The sequence below is a fragment of the Sciurus carolinensis genome, chromosome 6, assembly GCF_902686445.1.
Source record: "Sciurus carolinensis chromosome 6, mSciCar1.2, whole genome shotgun sequence".
NCBI classification, from domain to species: Eukaryota; Metazoa; Chordata; class Mammalia; order Rodentia; family Sciuridae; genus Sciurus; species Sciurus carolinensis.
This window is the reverse complement of record NC_062218.1, coordinates 100,308,187-100,327,267: the sequence shown is the minus strand read 5'-3', so window position 1 is coordinate 100,327,267 and position 19,081 is coordinate 100,308,187. Positions and strand designations below refer to the sequence as shown.

At 49.0% G+C, this 19,081-nt stretch overlaps 1 protein-coding gene across 1 annotated transcript; it reads left to right on the top strand.

The window, feature by feature from the left end:
* The first annotated feature begins 2,744 nt into the window (after positions 1–2,744).
* Positions 2,745–17,907, top strand: Pcdh12 (protocadherin 12). The gene is given in 5 exon segments (XM_047556495.1): positions 2,745–5,955; positions 9,155–9,252; positions 11,872–12,023; positions 15,414–15,767; positions 15,770–17,907. Coding segments are annotated over 5 exon segments (3,537 nt in total). The 5' UTR covers positions 2,745–3,078; the 3' UTR covers positions 15,826–17,907.
* The last annotated feature ends 1,174 nt before the right edge of the window (positions 17,908–19,081 follow it).

The window sequence follows — 19,081 nt, the reverse complement described above, 5'->3', positions numbered from 1 at the left end:
GTCCCCTGTCTGTGCCTCTGTGCTTTCTCCCTGCCTTTGGCCACCAGATGGCATTCTGGAAACACTGTCACCACTGGAGTTTTCTGCATCCAAGTTCCCCTGCAGCATTCTTAGGAATCTCCCTCCCTCCTTGCTTCTCCCTTCCAATTCACTTTCCAGAGTGTGGTGGAAGTGACTTCCAGAGGGTAAAGCTGAATGATCTTGAACAAGTTGCCCAACCCTCTGTGCTCAGTTCTTCAGCCTGAAGCCTTGGTCGTGAGGCTGGCATGAGAGGATGCAGGTAAAGCATTCAGCACACAGCTGAGCACTCAGCACATTGCTGCTATTCTCATTATCCTGCTTGGAGCCTTCTAGCAACTCCCCATGGCATTTAGGAAAAGTTTCTAATCTTTACCATGGGACCCTAAGTCTCCATCATCTGATGACCTCTGCTTGTGTCTCCAGCTCCTCCCTTCCCTCTCCACTCTACCACAGGGACCCTGCTGTAGTACACAAGGAGCCAGTTGGCCACCTTGAGGCCTTTGCCCATTCTGCTCCCTCTGCCTGCTCTGCCTCTCCCCTGCCCACCCACCTTCCTCTGGCTGGCTCCTCCATGTCCACCAGGAGTTAGAGAGCACCCTCCGTGACCACCAGGCCCCAAACCAGAGCCGCTGCACCAGGCTCACTTCTTCCATTCCCCACCACCAACACCTTAGACCATAAGCCCCTTGTTTTTCTCACTACCTGGCACATGGTGGGATGAATGCAGGCCAGACAGCTAAGCCATCCAGTGGTCTGACTGTCCCTAGAGGACCCGCTGTGTCCCTGATCTCTGAAGGACCACTTGACTCCCCTTCAGTGCAGGCAGCTTGCCCAGGTTGAGTGGAGGGAGACCTGGGAAACAGGATTCCTGGACAGGGAAACAAAGAAAAAAGTGAAAGGGCAAATGCAAGGCCACCTTCTCCATTTGCAAAGGAGGCATAAAACCTGGGAGACGACAGAAGGTAAAATCATAGTCCATACGTGCTGTAAGCCAGGCCCTGTGCTGAGCCCTTCATGTGTATCGTCTCCTTAATCCTCACCATCAACTCACGAGATAGGTGACAGTCACACTCTCAGAGAAGGAAACAAACCACGGCTCTGAGAGGTCACCTGTGCAATGTCTCAGAGCTTGCAAGGGTGTCAGTCCCCAAAGTCATGCCATAGGAAATGGCATAGAATCAGGACCCTTGCTCTGATTTAATGAGTTTTAGTGAGATGATGGGGAAGCCTTCAGGAGTGGAATATGGGATGAAAGGAAAGAAAAAACAGGGAAAGGGAGGAGCGCAGATGGCTGTTCCTCAGCCACCTCTGTCCTGACAGCCATGGGCCTCCAGGCTGATGAGCTGATAAACCCTGACAGTTGTCACTTGTGTCCAAATGGCCCCAAGGACTTAGCTGCAAACACCCATCTAGGGGACACTGGCCTTAAGTCATATCACCTCAAATGCTTTACAAACCCCTGAAATTGACCTTGAGGTGGGGTGTAAGTCTGGGAGACTATTGGGGCAACCTACTGAGTGAGAAGCAACAAGACCATCCCAAAGGCCACCCAAGCAAACTGCCCACTTCCTTCTTCCTGTACCTCACCTCTGTAAGGTGAATGGGAGGGAGGACACCCCTTAAGATGTCTAGAGGCAGTGTTGGGGCCAGCAAGGGAGTTGTTGTTTATGGGACTTTGTCATAAACAGAAATGAGGAGAGAAGAATAGGAGGAAGGGAGGAAAAGACACAGATGAAAGGGAGAGGAAGGTGTGGGAGAGGGAAACATAAAAGTCTGAGACAGGGAGCGAGGCTGGGGGTTCCCCAGACAGGGACTGAGGCTGGACCAGATGCAGAGAACAATGGACTGCAAGGATGGGGCCGGAAGGGAAGGGGGAGGAAAGTTACACAGTAAGAGCAAACAGGTCCTCAGAGCTTCAGGAGCGAAAGCCGCGGGCATCCTCACGGTGTGAGCAGGGACTGCCCCAGGACCAGGGCAAGAGCCAGGGGCAGCCACAAGGTGAGACAAGTTGTGCAGATTACAACCCCCTCCCCAGCAATAACTTGCTTGTCACTGCTTATGATTCAGGTCCAGACCCAGCCCGAGGCCCTCATGCCTCATCTCATTTAATCTTCACAATTTCCTGCTCAGAGGGCTCCTATTCTTATCCCCATTCCCACTCTGAAGATGAGGTAATGGAGACCCAGAGAGGTTAAATGACTTGTCCCAGATGACCCAGCTGGTAAATCGCAAAGTCAGTATTTGAACCCAGGCTGTTTAGTTCTGCTGGCTGCTCTGTGCAGCCCAGCTGCTGCATCCTAGGGAGACTTGCACATGAGTGATCCAGACTGGTTCATGAATGAGAGGTAAACAAGTGTAGGAAAAAGAAGTGGAAGGAGGAAGGACGGGGAATGAGGCAGGGAGGACAGACAGCGAGCTTGACTTGTCCAGGAGGGGCATCAGTCCAGGTGCAGCAGGCAGGGCTCAAGTTCTCTGCTCACTTGGCCATGCAGAGGCTCTCTGGTCCTCGGCAGAGCTCGCTGTCTTGCTGTGCGGACAGCATCTTCCCATCCGGTCTGTCCCTGGCCTTATCCTCCTCAGCGGCAGGCCACTCAGCTTCACAGGAAATGCTCTTTCTCTAATTGGCATTGAAATTCACAGCCCTCCCTTTTCCTGTAGGTGGGGTTTCCATAGGAAAAAGCTGCTTCTCTGTTTCCCCAGCCTAGTAACTGTTTGGAAGTCCACTCCCCACATCCTGCTTTACTGGGTCAAGTCCCTCTTAGAGCCACTCTTGCTCATGGTTGCTAAAGTGGACCAAGTGGCACTGCTGTGGGGGGTCTCCTCGGCAATTTTGCTTCATCTGTGCTTGGACCTCTCAGATTGCTTCCAATGAAAATGACCTTGCCTGGGAATCCTGCTTGTTCCTTCATCTTCTAATTATGGGACGAGGTTGTGCCAGCACATCTGGGGGCAGGAGAACGGGGCTCATCAAGCCATCCAGAAAGCATTGGAGGACTTGTCCAGCCTTTGAAGAGCTCTAGCAGCCTCTGAATCTAGCCCACTCTGGCGGTAAGCACGATGCCACTTCTGCAACTTCTGCTGGGGCTTTTCGGGCCAGGTGGCTACTTGTTCCTTTCAGGGGGTTGTCAGGAGGTAGCCACTCTCACAGTGAAATACCAAGTGACAGAGGAGGTGCCACCTGGCACAGTGATAGGGAAGCTGTCCCGGGAACTAGGCCGAGAGGAGAGGCCTGGGCAGGCGAGGGCTGCCTTCCAGGTGTTGCAACTGCCCCAGGCGCTCCCCATTCAGGTGGATGCTGAGGATGGCTTGCTCAGCACGGGGAGGCGGCTAGATCGAGAGCAGCTCTGCCGGCAGAGAGATCCCTGCCTGGTTTCCTTTGATGTGTTTGCCACAGGGGATCTAACTCTGATCCACGTGGAGATCCTAGTGCTGGACATCAATGACCACCAGCCACAGTTCCCCAAAGGGGAGCAGGAGCTGGAAATCTCTGAGAGTGCCTCTCTGCACACGCGAATCCCCCTGGACAGAGCTCTTGACCCAGACACTGGCCCTAACACCCTGTACTCCTATACTCTGTCTCCCAGTGAGCACTTTGCCCTGGACGTCATCGTGGGGCCTGATGAGACCAAACATGCGGAACTTGTGGTGGTGAAGGAGCTGGACCGGGAAGTCCACTCATTTTTTGATCTGGTTTTAACTGCCTATGACAGTGGGAATCCCCCCAAGTCAGGCACCAGCTTAGTCAAGGTCAATGTCCTGGACTCCAATGACAATAGCCCCGTGTTTGCTGAGAGTTCACTGGCACTAGAAATCCGTGAAGATGCTGCCCCCGGCACTCTCCTTATAAACCTGACCGCCACAGACCCTGACCAAGGTCCCAATGGGGAGGTGGAGTTCTTCCTCGGCAAGCACGTGCCTCTAGAGGTGCTCCACACCTTCAGTGTAGATGCCAAGACAGGCCAGGTCATTCTGCGCCAATCCCTGGACTATGAGAAGAATCCTGCCTACGAGGTGGATGTCCAGGCAAGGGACCTGGGTCCAAATCCCATCCCAGCCCATTGCAAAGTTCTCATTAAGGTTCTGGACGTCAATGACAATGTTCCCAGCATCCACGTCACGTGGGCCTCCCAGCCATCATTGGTGTCAGAAGCTCTTCCCAAGGACAGTTTCATTGCTCTTGTCATGGCAGATGACTTAGACTCAGGAAACAATGGTCTGGTTCACTGTTGGCTGAATCAAGAGCTGGGCCACTTCAGGCTGAAAAGGACTAATGGCAACACATACATGCTGCTAACCAATGCCACTCTAGACAGGGAGCAGTGGCCCAGATATACACTTACCCTGTTAGCCCAAGACCAAGGAGCCCAGCCCTTATCAGCCAAACAATTGCTCAACATTCAGATCAGTGATGTCAACGACAATGCCCCTGTGTTCGAGAAGAGCCGGTACGAGGTCTCCACTCGGGAGAACAACCTACCCTCTCTTCACCTCATCACCATCAGAGCTCATGATGCAGACTTGGGCATTAATGGAAAAATCTCATACCGCATCCAGGATTCCCCAGTGTCTCACTTAGTAGCTATCAACTCAGACACCGGAGAGGTCACTGCTCAGAGGTCACTGGACTATGAAGAGATGACTGACTTTGAATTCCGGGTGATAGCAGAGGATAGAGGTGAACCCCAGCTTGCCTCCAGCATCTCTGTGTGGGTCAGCCTCTTGGATGCCAATGATAATGCCCCTGAGGTGATTCAGCCTGTGCTCAGCAATGGGAAAGCCAGCCTCTCAGTGCTTGTAAATGCCTCCACAGGCCACCTTCTGGTGCCCATCGAGACTCCTAAAGGCTTGGGTCCAGCAGGTGCTGATTTACCACCAGTGGCCACTCACAGCTCCCGGCCATTTCTTTTGGCAACAATTGTGGCAAGAGATGCAGACTCTGGGGCGAATGGAGAGCTCCTCTACAGCATTCGAAGTGGGAATGAAGCCCATCTCTTTGTCCTCAGCCCTCATCTGGGGCAGCTATTCATCAATATCACCAATGCCAGCAGCCTCATTGGGAGCGAGTGGGAGCTGGAGATACTGGTAGAAGACCAGGGTAGCCCCCAATTGCAGACTCGAGCCCTGTTGAGGGTCATGTTTGTCACCAGTGTGGACCACCTAAGGGACTCTGTCCAGGAGCCTGGGGTCCTGAGCACGTCGGTACTGACTGTGATTTGCCTGACTGTATTATTAGCTATCTTTGGGTTGATTTTGGTTCTGTTCATGTCCATCTGCCGAACAGACAAGAAGGACAACAGGGCCTACAACTGTCGGGAAGCTGAGTCCACTTACCGCCACCAACCCAAGAGGCCCCAGAAACACATTCAGAAGGCGGACATCCACCTGGTGCCTGTGCTCAGGGGCCAGACAGATGAGCCTGGTGAAGTTGAGCAGTCCCACAAGGACATGGGCAAGGAAGCAGTGATGGAAGCAGGCTGGGACCCCTGCCTACAGGCCCCCTTTCACCTCACACCAACCCTGTACAGGACCCTGCGTAACCAAGGCAACCAGGGGGCACTGGCAGAGAGCCGAGAGGTGCTGCCAGACACTGTCAATCTCCTTTTCAACCATCCTAGGCAGAGGAATGCCTCCAGGGAGAACCTGAACCTTCCTGAGTCCCCGCCTGCCCCAGGCCAGCCACGGGCCAGGCCTCTGAAGGTTGCAGGCAGCCCCATAGGGAGGCTGACTGGAGACCAGGGCAGCGAGGGGGGCCCGCTGAGCCCACCAACCTCCTCTGCAACGCTGAGGCGGCAGCGGAATCTCAATGGCAAAGTGTCCCCTGAGAAAGAATCGGGCCCCCATCAGATTCTGCGGAGCCTGGTCCGACTGTCTGTGGCTGCCTTTGCAGAGAGAAATCCTGTGGAGGAGCTCACTGTGGATTCTCCTCCTGTTCAGGTACCTTGGGCATGGGCATCTCTTGTTTTGGTCACCCTTAGACCATCACCAACAACATCAGACACCCCCATTTCCCTCACATTCCTCACATTCACTCCTTAGGCTCACTTAGCACTTTATGATACTTTCTTTGAGTAGCAATAGTTCAGGGAAGAGTTCTGGGGTCAGCAGATCTTAGTTGTGTGAACCTGGGCAAATGACTTACTATCTCTGAGCCTTAGTTTCGTTAATGGTAAAATAGGAATGATAGCAAGAACATCTCCCTTGTAAAGTCGTCCTGAGGATTCAATTAGTTCATTCCTATTAAGCACTTATTCACAGTGCCTGGCACAAATAGATACATAGCGAAGATAGTGATTATGAGTACAGACTTTGGAGCAAATTGCCTAGGTTCCAGTCCTGGCTCTGCCTCTTCCCAGCTGTGACCCACAGAGAAGTGACTCAATTTCTAACTGTTAAAGATGTCCATGTTAATAGCATCCTTCTCCAAAGTTTGCTTAAGGATAAAATGAGTCAATGCATTTACTCCCTGTAGCACAGTATCTAGCTAGGCAAATGATTACTATTACTTCTGCAAAGCACTTCATCTCTGCTTTCCTCCTTCCCTCATCTCATCGGGCAACCTCACTATGAAGTTAGCAGGCCTAACATCGTTTCTGGGTTCAGGGCTGCATTTGACTTGCCTGAGACCCCAAAACTTACTAGCTGAACCTGCAGAATGAAGCAGAGGAAAAACCTTAGAACCTTGGAGCTAGGCAAGTTCAAATTTCAACAAGTGGGATCTGAGCAACCTTGGGCAAGTTCTTTCACAGCAAAGCCTCATTTTCTTCATCCATAAAATGGAAATCACAACCAAACTTACCCTGTGTCTACCTCTCAGGAGGGTGAGGATGAAGTGGAATGATGAATGCCAAGCTATCTAGTGGCTCAGGATCTACTAGACATGTGTGAAATCTTCATGGGAATGGTGCCTTTTCTCACCCCATCTTCTCCTCTGAACTCCTGGGAGTTTTCATTGTGCCAGGCTGCCTGCCCCAGGCATGTTTCTGTTTGACCAGGCCATCAGCTCAGGTTTCCTGTAGAGCAAGGACACAGTTTCCTTCCCCCACCCCTTTCCCAGGAAGCCACCTGGAGATGGCCTGGCTGTTTTCTTAGGAATCTTGTTGTGGGTTCTTTACAGACCCAGAGTTTGCCCAGAGTCATCTACTCATCCATCCATCCATCTATCCATCCAACCATCCTCCAACCATCCATTCATCCATGCACCAAACACTTTTTGAATGAACTCTTTGTGCCAATCACTGCTGGCTGCTGGTGGACAGGATAGCAGAGAGCAGGCATGATGGGTGACTCCCCTGATATGATGGAAGAGTACTCATTTGGAATCAACTTGAGGGTAAGCAAGTAAGGTACCCAATGCTCATGCCTTTCCAGAAGTACAGCACCACTGTGGAGTCAGACATGAGTTCAAATTTCACTCCTGAAACTTGAGCATAATGGTATCTGGTGGTTTGGACTATTGTAAGGATTAAATGAGATTGTATACTCTCACAGGGGTCTATGAATATGTGATTTAATACCTTGGCTTATTTAAACCTCATAATCACTACATGACCTAGATCTCATTATTATTTACTTTTTCACTATTGAGGAAACTGAGGCTCAGAATGCTTAAGTAATTCCTCAGGCCCACAAAGATGGGAATTAGGACAGGAACAGTTTTAAAATGTGAATCTGAGTCTGGGCTATAACTGTGAAGTGGCCCCAAATGACAGCACTAAGCACAGGGCTTGGCATACAGGGAGTGTTTGCCAAATATCATTTGGACAAAGGCTGCAGGTGCCTTTTGGCCCTGAGCAAGGAGGTGGGATCTACCCTGAGGTAGCAATGGGACCCTGATCCTCCCAACTCACAGTGAAACCCCAGTGCTGGTCACCTCTCCATCCAACTTTACTCTGAGGTTGGCACTTCTGGGCCTTTCTAGGGAAGAGTGGGAGGAGCCCACGGAGGCAGAAGCAGCATTTCTAGGAGTAGCAACCCAAACTCCTTGTATTTGCAAAGTACTTTTAACTTTTCCAAACCTTCTAATTAATCCTGCCAGCACTGTGAAGAAGGCTGGCCCCTCTTTAGAAATCAGAGATGAAAAACTGAGGTCTGAGTAGGTCTAAAAACCTGCCTGAGACTATGCAATAAGTTGGCAATGACCTTGAACTAGAACTCTCTCCTAAGACCTGGTCTTATGGCCTCTCCCTCTCATGGCCCTATAGGGTCTGTCCTTGACATCTTACCCACTTGCTGCCCCCTTTTCCAGCCTTTCTGACACTCTACCATCTTTCTGGTCTTTTGGATTACAGTGCTCTGGTCCTAAACCTCCCTTGCCCAGACCCTCACTCTCAGTCCACTTAATGAACTCCTATGGAGACTCTGGGTCTCAGCAGAACTGTTTGGAATGTGGTAGGAACACAACATTTGTTGAAAAATAATGAATAGACCTCCCTCAGTACCACCTCCCTATGTCTTCCCTGCTCCAAGGTGGCGGGGGGGTGCCCTCTGCTCCTGCAGTCTCCCATCCTTTCCCAGCACACACAGCCCCCTCTCCTAGCCACTCTTTCTGCCTTCCTGACAGACTGTGAGGTCCCCGAGGGCAGCAGCACAGTCTCCTCATTCTTATTCCACAGCAAGCCCTGAGCCTGGCATGGGCAAGTGATTATTAAAGACTTGTTCAGGGAATGAAAGGGTGAAGAAATGAATGATTAAATGCTATCGTTTTTGTCTCCTCTACAATGCAGTCTTACATCTGGCCCACACAAATTGGCCAGAGTGTTAGAATACTGCTAAAAGGGGAAAATAACACTTGAAGACAATTCATATCAAATAATGACTCTATGATCAGGAAATGCTTTTTTCACCCCATGTCACGGAGTCCGCTAGGAGCAGGGCACTTGGGAGAATAATGGGGAGAGAATGAGTCGGGAGGGTCCCCATGCTCTCCCCTATATACCCACAGCAGCGAGCTGCCCCCTCCCACCAGGTCCCTGTCTCCGTCACGAGGGACCATCATCCCCCATTTGATGATACAAACATCTGAAGCCAGAGGAAAAACTATAAAAAGAAAGCACCGGCATTGAGGGAAACATCCGGCGAGGAAGTGTGCTGGGTTGGAATTGTGTGGAGTCAACAGATTTTTCCTGTCTTGTAGCAAATCTCCCAGCTGCTGTCCTTACTGCATCAGGGCCAATTCCAGCCCAAACCAAACCACCGGGGAAATAAGTACTTGGCCAAGCCCGGCAGCGGCAGGTAAGCAGCACGTGGACCCCACGGATTTCCCAAGGCCCCCACTGCCTATCCCTCATCCCTGAAGCCTCAGCGAGTGAGGAAGGGTGAGCACATCCTAGACGCTGAGTGAATGAAGCAGACAGCATCCCCCACCCTGGGCGCCATGTCCTGGGCCTGTTTTATTTATAGTATTTACAGAACCCAGAGTCACTAAGGAAATGACCTCATCCTGACCTCTGATTATCTGTCCCCCGCTAACAGAGGTGCTGCAAATCAGCTTTAAAACTATAACTTTCACCTTTCTTTCTCTTGGCCCATAAACATAATATAGAAGGACATGGATGTGTGGGTGTGTCCCTTTGGGCAATCCGAGAGTTGAAGAGAATTCAAGAGGACATCTAGCAGCTGGGTGTAATAGTATACAGTAATCCCAGTCATTTGGAAGGCTGAGACAGGAGAATCGCAAGTTCAAGGTCAACCTGGGCAATGTGGCAAGACCCTGTCTCAAAATAAAAATGAAAAAAGGAAAAAGAGGACATCTAACCCAATTTCTCAATGTAGATGCAGAAACTGAGGCTCTCAGTAGTTTGATCCAACTTAGCTATGTGAAAACTTGAGCAAGTCAAATAATCCCTCAGGACCTCAGTTTCCCCATCTGGTAAATGGAGGCCATACTACTCCCCTTCTGGTGATGAAGTAAACCCTTCATGATCAAATGTATTCTACATCCATAGTCCAATGCCTATCATGTATTAGGTACATAAGCAAAGCTAAGTCCTTTCTTCTTAAAGTGGCTTTGCTCAAGGTCACTGAACAAGTGAATGGCAAAGTTGGGTTCAGTTCTCCGGGTTCCTGACTGGATCAGTGCTCTTCTTGCCCTAAGAACTTGTATCTCCTTTTAGCAAGGATGGTAAGAGAGAGTAGAACAAGAGGGAAGTTCAAATTTTCTCTCTGAAGGTTCAATTCAAGTCTGCTGCTATAAACTGGCAATGGGCAAATTAGCAGGAGGAAAACCATAACAAATTTTTTTGATCATAGTTTTACATGGGAGACTGCAGATTGAAGACCCAAAGACCCAGGGTGAACTACCCAATTTTATGCTTAAGTTTGAAAGAGTGGAGACAGCTGTGAGAAATATGAGTGGACAAAAGGGTCAAGATAATGGGAATGATTGAGGGGAACCCCAGAGAGGCCTATCTGTCCGGATTCTTCTTGGCCTGTCTGTGCAGCATTCCTTCCTTCCAGGCATGGGTCAAGACCCTTTCTGGAACAGGGGTCTTATAACCTACAATTAAACAAGGCAGATTAGAGAATTTCTTTATGGCCAACTCTTACCCAGAAAGGTGGAGAGAAATGAGAATAATATTTTTAGGTTTTATGGCTAGCTTCAGGAAAAAGAGGCTCTGGTTTCTATGACCCACCTTGGGAAAGAGGAATTCTAGTTTCTATGGCTTGCCTCAGGTGAAAATGAGAGGTGAGAGACAGGAGGGCAGACAGGGTCATAGAGTTACTGCTTCTGAGGCCTTCATTTTGGGGTGTCCTTTTCTGAGCTCTAACAGTATACACATTCCAGAATCACATTGGTCTGGATTTGAATTCTTGCTTCATTGCTTAATCCATGGGGATGTTGGGCAAGCTGAAAAATCTTCACAAGTCTTGGTTTATCTCATATGTAAAATGGGGATGAATAAAAGAGAATGCTTATATGTGTGAATGGCTCGAATGAGAAAGTGCAGGTAGCTTGCATAGTATGAGGCCTAACTCAGTTATTGCTCAATAAACACTAGTGGTCATTATTACCCACAGACTGGCCACCTCCCCACTGATCTCTTAATAGCAACTAAAATGGCCATTAGAGGGGTGGGAGACAATAACCAGAAAGGATTCTTAGACTTTAAAGTTTCAGGGAAACCCTCTCACCTGTTGGGATGAGGGTCCAGGCCTCTCTCCAAGGGACTGTTAGAGGGAAGGTCCATGAGGTAGTGGGACCAGGGTGAGCCAGCAGGAGACTGGGGTGCAAGTGGTATATTGGATCAGCTTTAAGACGTCCCCCCTTAGCTCTGTCCTCCATAGATCTGCTCCTCTGTTCTTAAGATTTGGCTTAAATAGGGAGGAAGAACCATTCAGCCACTCATTCAAAAAAACTCTTTATTAAGCTCCTACTATGTGCCAGACCCTGTTCTGAGCACTGGTGAGAGAACAGGGAATGAGATTAAAAAATAATATCCCTGCCTTAATGGTGGGTGGGTTGACTGCCTGGGCTCAAGAAGTTTACTAAGCTCCTGCTTTGTGCCACACAAGACGAAGACAAGGGAAGGACAAGGGTGAGTGATGACATGAATAAATTCATGTTCATTTCTGTTTGCTGAGTGCTTGCTATTGCCAGGCACTATGCTAAGCCCTTTACCTCCAACATTTCATTTGACAAAACAGCCTACAAGGTGGGCGTTGCTTACTACTGCTATTTAACAGATGAGGAAACAGAGGAAGTATGGGCTGGGATCACAGAATCCAGGCTGGTCTGACTCTGAAGGCCAGGCTGTGGATCCGGTTCCCTGTGAAGATGAATAAATACTGGCATGAATGAGCAAATCTGTGTGGGAATTTCCTCACTCGCAGACTGGTTGGTTTCCTTTGCAGGAGTGCAATCCCAGACACAGATGGCTCAGGTGCCAGGGCTGGTGGCCAGGCAGAACCGGATCAGGAGGAAGGGCCCTTGGATCCTGAAGAGGACCTCTCCGTGAAGCGGCTACTTGAAGAAGAGCTGTCAAGCCTGCTGGATCCCCATACAGGTAGGGACTCCTCAGGCTCACACCAGTGCTGCTTCTGCCCCCATGTGCCCAGGCTTAGGAGTTCTGCTCCAAACTACTGCAGTTCTGGAAACATCCATTCTATCTGGGGAAGAACACTACCAATCTTTTACTTCCCCTGGAACCTCAGAAAATATTCCTTGGTTTAAAAATTGCCTATTAAGTTTAAAAATCATTGAAAATAGTGATGATTACTGAGCTCTTGGTGTGGGTCAGCACTGAGGAGGTACCATCTACACATTATCTCACTTAAACCTTCAATAATCTTTCAAAGTAATTTATTAGCTCCAATTTACAGAATAGCATCTGAGGCTCAGAGATAAAATAGCCTACCCAGAGTCACCAAGCTCCTCAGCGATTGAAGGGAAGCCTAAACCTGGGCCATTCTTAATTCCTAAAGCACACGTGTGCATTTCTTTGTTGTGTTTAAATACCCTTTAACCCTGGGAACTGAGCCAACTCTCTAATGTGCTTACACTGCTAATTGAAACAAAAAGAATTTGGGGGGAGGGTAGCAAAACAAGTAGTTTCAACAATGAATGCAAATGTGGAGTTTAACTCAAGGATCTGCTAGGTGCCCCACCCCCTGCTGCGGACACTGATCAGGCTTCTTTAGGTAACAGCTCAACTGCCTGACCACTGTGGTTTGTTTTCGTAATTAACAATTTCTCACATGCACCATCTGGCACAAACATGTTGAAGGCATGACAAGGGACAGTCCTTTCCTTGGTTAAGAAAATAAAGCCAACATTTTTGCTGAGTGTGTTTTACAGCCAGTCCCTAAGTTCTCATGAGGGAATCTTATGAGAGAGGGGGCTATTCATAACCCCCATTTCATAAAGAAAACAATGGAGGGTCAAGAGTGTGGAATGATTTGCCCAAGGTCGTGCAGTTGATAGTTATTAACACAGGCAGTGTAGCGTAGCTCTAAATTTTCAAGCTGTACTCTTAGATGTGGTAGCCACTGGTCACATGTGGCTATTTAAATTTAAATGAATTAAAATTAAATAAAATGAAATATTCAGGGGCTGGGGATATAGCTCAGTTGGTAAAGTACTTGCCTCAAATGCACAAGGCCCTGGGTCCAATCCCCAGCACCACAAAAAAAAAAAAAAAGAAAAATATTCAGTCACATTTTAAGTGCTCCATACCCACAGAGGATAAGCAGTTAAGCTTTGAAATCTATCCCCATTGGCCAGCTCTGGACCTCTCCCCACAGCACAGAGGGCACTGGGAGCCAGGACCGGAAGTGGAAGATAGGAAGTAAGGGTGAAGGGGACAGGAAAGCCTTTGCTGTTCACAGGGCTCCTGATGAAGGTGCCTGAGACTGGAGTCTGGGTGATCTTTAGATAAAAGCTCCACTTGAGGATGTCATGATGACAAAATTTTACAGGTTTCATGAGCTAAGTGGATTCTCACAATGATGAATGTTACTTTCTCACCACTTGTAAAGAGGGAAAGGAGGATCAGAGAGGTTGAGTCGTTTTCCCAAGGTCACACTGCCCCTAAGTGGCAAAGTTGGAACATTAAACCAGGTAGGACCTGCAGTTGGAACTGGTGGATGATACAGAGTGAATACTCAACTTTTCAGCTGTTCTCAAAGGCCTACTGATTTCTCATTCTCTTATGATGCTGAACCTTGTAAAAAGAAAGGCCTGATTTTTGGACCACCAAAAATCAACCTGACAGTGTCAGTCTCAGGGAACAAGCGTCAAATGTCAAGAGTCACTGTTTACTAATGCTTCAACAGATTGTCACTGTCCCAGGCATGGGGCCAGACTCCAGAATCCAGTACGGCAAGGACCCAACCCTACCTCACAGTCTGCATAGACCAGAACCAAATGCAAAATAGAGAATAATTTATCAATATAAAAAATGATCAGCTGCACTTTGGAATAACGTTTTCAAATCACGAAAGTAGTATTTGGTTAATGTAAAAAATAGAAACGAAAAGGGTTAATTTTGGCTAATAATTTCGCCTATCTCCTTTCCAGTCTTTTATTTTTGCACAAATTTTAAAGCAGCTCACCTGATATGAACATTAAATAAATATGAAAGTAATGTGTGTCCTTTAAGACACTGTTTCTTTTCTTTTTTCTTTGTTGGGGGGTACCAGGGATTGAACTCGGGGTACGCAACCACTGAGCCACATCCCCAGGTCTATTTTGTATTTTATTTAGAAACAGGGTCTCACCGAGTTGCTTTACGCCTCACCATTGCTGAGGCTGACTTTGAACTCGAGATCCTCCTGCCTCAGCCTCCTGAGCTGCTGGGATTACGGGCGTGCACCACCATGCCTGGCAAGACACTGTTTCTTAATCACAAGACTTATGCTCTTTCCTCTGGTTTGACCTTTTGCCATCAGGTCTGGAACTAGTTTTTTGAGACAGGACTTTCCGTTGAAGAAATGGGGAAAGAAGTATGATGGTGGTTATCAGGAGTCTAGAGGACAAACTTTGAATTCCCAGGCTGCTTTATCACTGCCCCTGCCCTGGTGCCTTTCCTGGGATGGTCCGCAGTCAGGTAGCCTCTTTCCAGCCTGACTCTAGGCCTGGGGTTCCTGCAGCTTGAGAGGTGAAGGTTTGAGGAGGAAGAAAGGTTTTAGGGCCAGGTGGTGACAGTGTGGCCCTGGGCATCCCTAGGAATTACAGAGAGCACCTGGAGCATCCAGGGAGAGGAGGGGCCTGCTCTTAGAGAGAATGGGAAAGGTGATGCAGTCCCTGAGGCTTCAGTCATTGGCCCTGGAGTCAAATCCAGGTTTGGTGGCTGAGCAGATGTGTGACTTAACTTCTTTGAGGTTCATTTCATCATCCATAAAATGAAGATAATACTCTTGACCTCAAAGGCCTGTGCAGATATTAAATAATTATGTAAATTATTTGGCAAGTAAGTACCTAATAAGTAGCCACTGTTATCATGAATGAACAGAGGACAGCACCAAGCCAGGAACCCCAGGCGTGGCTAAGAAAGGGGATTTCCCCCATCTTCAGCTGGCCTTGCCGTGGGGGAAGAAGTCTCCCCAGAGGGGTGAAAATCCAGGCTGCACAGGAGTGAGTAGAAGGCACTTAAACCCCACACGTGCCACAGACAGGACAGTTGGTCAGGAACAGGCTAATTTCTAACTTGAGGCCCTCCTCTTCCTCCTGCCACCCTTTACACAGCTCATCCGGGTGCTTCAGTCAGCAGCCTTCCTGCCCAGCAAGCTTCCCTGTCAGGGCCTCTTCCTTCCTGTCCCCCTCTTGCCACCGGGTCTGTCCCCTGACATTTCCCTTCCCTCCTTTGTCCACTGCCCTCACCCTGCCCACAGCTCCTCCTCAGCCGCCTGGCTCTTCCCTGGCAGACCCCTCACTGAATGCCTTCCTCCCCCTATAGGCCTGGCCCTGGATCGGCTGAGTGCACCTGACCCCGCCTGGATGGCGAGACTGTCTTTGCCCCTCACCACCAATTACAGAGACAACGTGTCTTCCCCAGACACTGCGACCTCGGAGGAGCCAAGGACCTTCCAGACGTTTGGCAAAGAGGCAGGGCCTGAGCTGAGCCCAACAGGCACACGGCTAGCCAGCACCTTCCTCTCAGAGATGAGCTCCCTGCTAGAGATGCTGCTGGAGCAGCGCTCCGGTGTGCCAGTGGAGGCTGCCTCCGAGGCCCTGCGGCGGCTTTCAGTCTGTGGAAGGACTCTCAGTCTAGACCTGGCCACCAGTGGGGCCTTGGGCATGGAAGCACAGGGGGCCCAAGTGGAAAGAAGGGGGCCGAGGGCAGGACCAGTGGCAGCAGGTGTCTCTGAACACACCTTGGAGACCTCCAGATCCAAGAACCAGGTCCCCTAGGAGATGTGAGTGAGCAGAAGCCCTGAGGATTGGGTCACATGATCTGGTTCTAAAGTCTTGGAACTCACCAATCAGAGGTAGTCCCAGAATTTTAGGGTGACTGATGCGGCCCCCATAGAAGGGTCTGACCAAAGAACTCCCTTGAAAGGGGCTCTGTGAGTCTTTTGGATGACAGGGACAATTTTTGGCTGAGGTGTTTGCTGGCAAAACACACACAGAGTGTAATGGGTTGGTTCTTCAGGCAGAACAGAAGCCATGGAGTCTCACAAGCAGGAAGGTGGCCTTGGCTACTGGATGAAGACTGGATCCTGGGGGCACCAGGCAATGCTCTCTGACCCACCAACAAAGGAGAAAAGCGGCTCATTCTCCAGTGTGCACCTGTTGAGAGGGAGGAGGGAAGGGTAACAGAGCAAGGGTTCTTTGTTGTCCAATCCCTAGCAAGAAAGTCAGGCTGGGTCTAGACAGGTGTGGGGCACCTTGGTTCACAGTGACAGGTATGCAGATGATGGATGTGCGTGTTCTTGTCCATGCTCCACTGTTATCAAATAATCTGCTTCTCAGCTGGAAAACGAAGACTAAGAAAAGCACAGCTATAAATAGAGCACTTATATGAGCCAAGCACCACACTTAACAATAGGATTTAATTGGATTTTCCCACAATCCTGGGAGGGAAGTACGATATCCCCATTTCACAGACAAGGATACAAAACTTGGAGAGGTTGAGTGTCTTTCCCAAGATGGAACGGGAAGTAGAGGCAGAGCCAGGATTGGACCCAGGTTGATCCAACACCAAAACCATGCCCTTAAATTTGGCTCAAGACTGCCAGTCAAAAGAAGGAAAACCAGAAGCCCAAGAGGTGAATAGTGGACTCACCCAGCTCCCCTTGCAAAAATGCTCTTAAAACGGACATTTCCAAAGGCACTCAGGCGCACACAGCTCTGCACTAGTAAGCACTGGGTGAGAGGAACTTGGATCTGACCTGATGCAGGTCCTGTCCTTTCCCAGTGAGTAGCCTTTCAGTTGCTGACGTCATCTTACCTGACCCCTGTTTGAGGGTAAATCTTCCTTTGTCATAGCAGGTCCAGGCCTCTGAATTCAGGCCCCAGAGGACTGTATGTGAACTGGATCTATGAAATCCCACTGACAGCAGCCAACCTTCCAGGGGAGGAGGAGTGAAGAAACAGCAATATTTTCCCAAGGTTTAGCCTTATAATTTTCCTGGAAATTTCCAAGTAGTCACAGCTAGTTTGTGAATAGCACGGGGACTCTCACAGTCACTGAAGGCAGAGTTCCTTCACCTCTCTTCCTTTTGTCCTCTTTTGGAACTCAGCACTCATGTCCACAGAAATGGGCCAATCATACTCCCAACTAGGGCTAATGAAGCAATACATATTTGGGATGCAGTGTGGCATCATTATTCCATTTTACAGATGAGGAAAATGAAGCCCCCAAAGTTAAATACATCAGGGGCAAAGAAGCTGTGGTCTCTGATCACCTCCCTCTGGACAACAGTGATCTCCTTACAAGAGCTGTGATAGTCAAGCTGATTCATGGAGCTGCAGGTCACTGAAAGAGACCATGAGGTCTCCTGCCTGACCAGCCAGGTACCTGACACAGAGATACTTCACGAGTACCTGCTGAATGGATGCCTGAATGAATGAATAAATTGATAAATGAATGCTTCAGAGTCCTCTCTTATCTAAACTGAAACTCTGGGTAGAACTGCACTGGGAAAAAATGGCTTCATTATGTAAAAGCAAACTCTGAAAACTGCAGAACTACAGAAGACCATGCTGATCCCCTAGCTACTAGTAGCCCTGCAGTTGGGAGGGTGGAGAAAAGAAGAAATTGGGGGAGGAAGCTGAACCATAGCTGCAACCGGGTCATTGGGTTCTCAGGACTACTGTATCCATCACTCTAGTTCAAGGCTCTCAAACTGTAGTCCTTGACCCCTGAATACCAGGCAAAACTTTTATATAGGCATTTTTTTAGGCAGAAGGCACAAGTTCTTATCAGATTCCCAAGGGAGCTTGTGATCTATAAAAGGTTATGTCTAAAGGGCCACTGTCATCATAAGGAGTCTAAACTTTAGCTATTTCAACTTTTCATTTTATATCCAAGGATATAAAAAGACAGAAATGGCAGATGACTTGGCCAAGGCCACATGGCAGGTTTGTGGCAGAGCTGGGATCAGGATCTGGGACTTGGTATAGTGTTTTTTCTAATACATCGAGGGTTCTTAACCTGGGGTTCTTGTCTGGGCTTCAGGATGTGTGAACCTGATAAACTGCATTCAAAATTGGGAGGATGTGCATTTTTCTTTGGAAAGGGGTGCTTTCATCAGATTTCCAAAGGGGTCTATGACTGAAAAAAGATTAAGGGTTGGATATGGTGGCACAAGCCTGTTATCCTAGCTATTCAGGAGGCTGAGGAAGGAAGATCCCAAGTTCAAGGCCCAGCCTGGACAACGCAGCAAGACCCCGTCTCCAAATTAAAATAAAAAGGGCTGGGGATGTAGCTCAGAGATAGAGAACCTCTGGGTTCAGTTTCAAGGACCACAAAAAAGTAAAAAAAAAAAAAAAAAAAAAAAAAAGATTAAAAACCACTACAATCCTCGAGGTTGCTTCTTAGTCCTGCAGAACCTGGGGAGTCCGGGGCAGAGCTGCTTCTGTTCTGAGGCAACTGCTCTGGCCAGGGTAGGAGTGTGAGGTAAGGGTGGGTGCACTCTCCTGCACCATGCATTCCTTCCCAGCACGCTGACACCAGCACTTTTCCAAAGAACAGACTGAGAGTGAGACAGTGTATATGGTGACAGAACTGGGTGTGCTGAACAGGAAGGTTACAGAAACTTCTTGACATCAGTCAAGATGTCAAAGCTGAGATTTTGGACATGCTCAAAACAATTTCAACCAAGATGGGCTCTGTCCCCTGGGAGGCAGAGGGAGCAGGCGAGCTATCAAGCACTCAGTTAAATGTCGTCTTAATTTGGAAAGCACAGAGGGACACTTTTTATCAATAGTCAGCCATTCTCCAGCACCAGGAGTGCAATGCAGTGCTCGCTGGGAGCCTGGGGGCAGCTCAGAGATTGACAGGCAGCCTTCTTGTCTGTCACCCAATTTTCAGCTTGGCAGCTCACTGACCCTACCTCTCCTCTGGCTGAAACAACAGTGAGATGGAAACCACTTCCCTTGGAACTCCAGAGAGAACCAAAT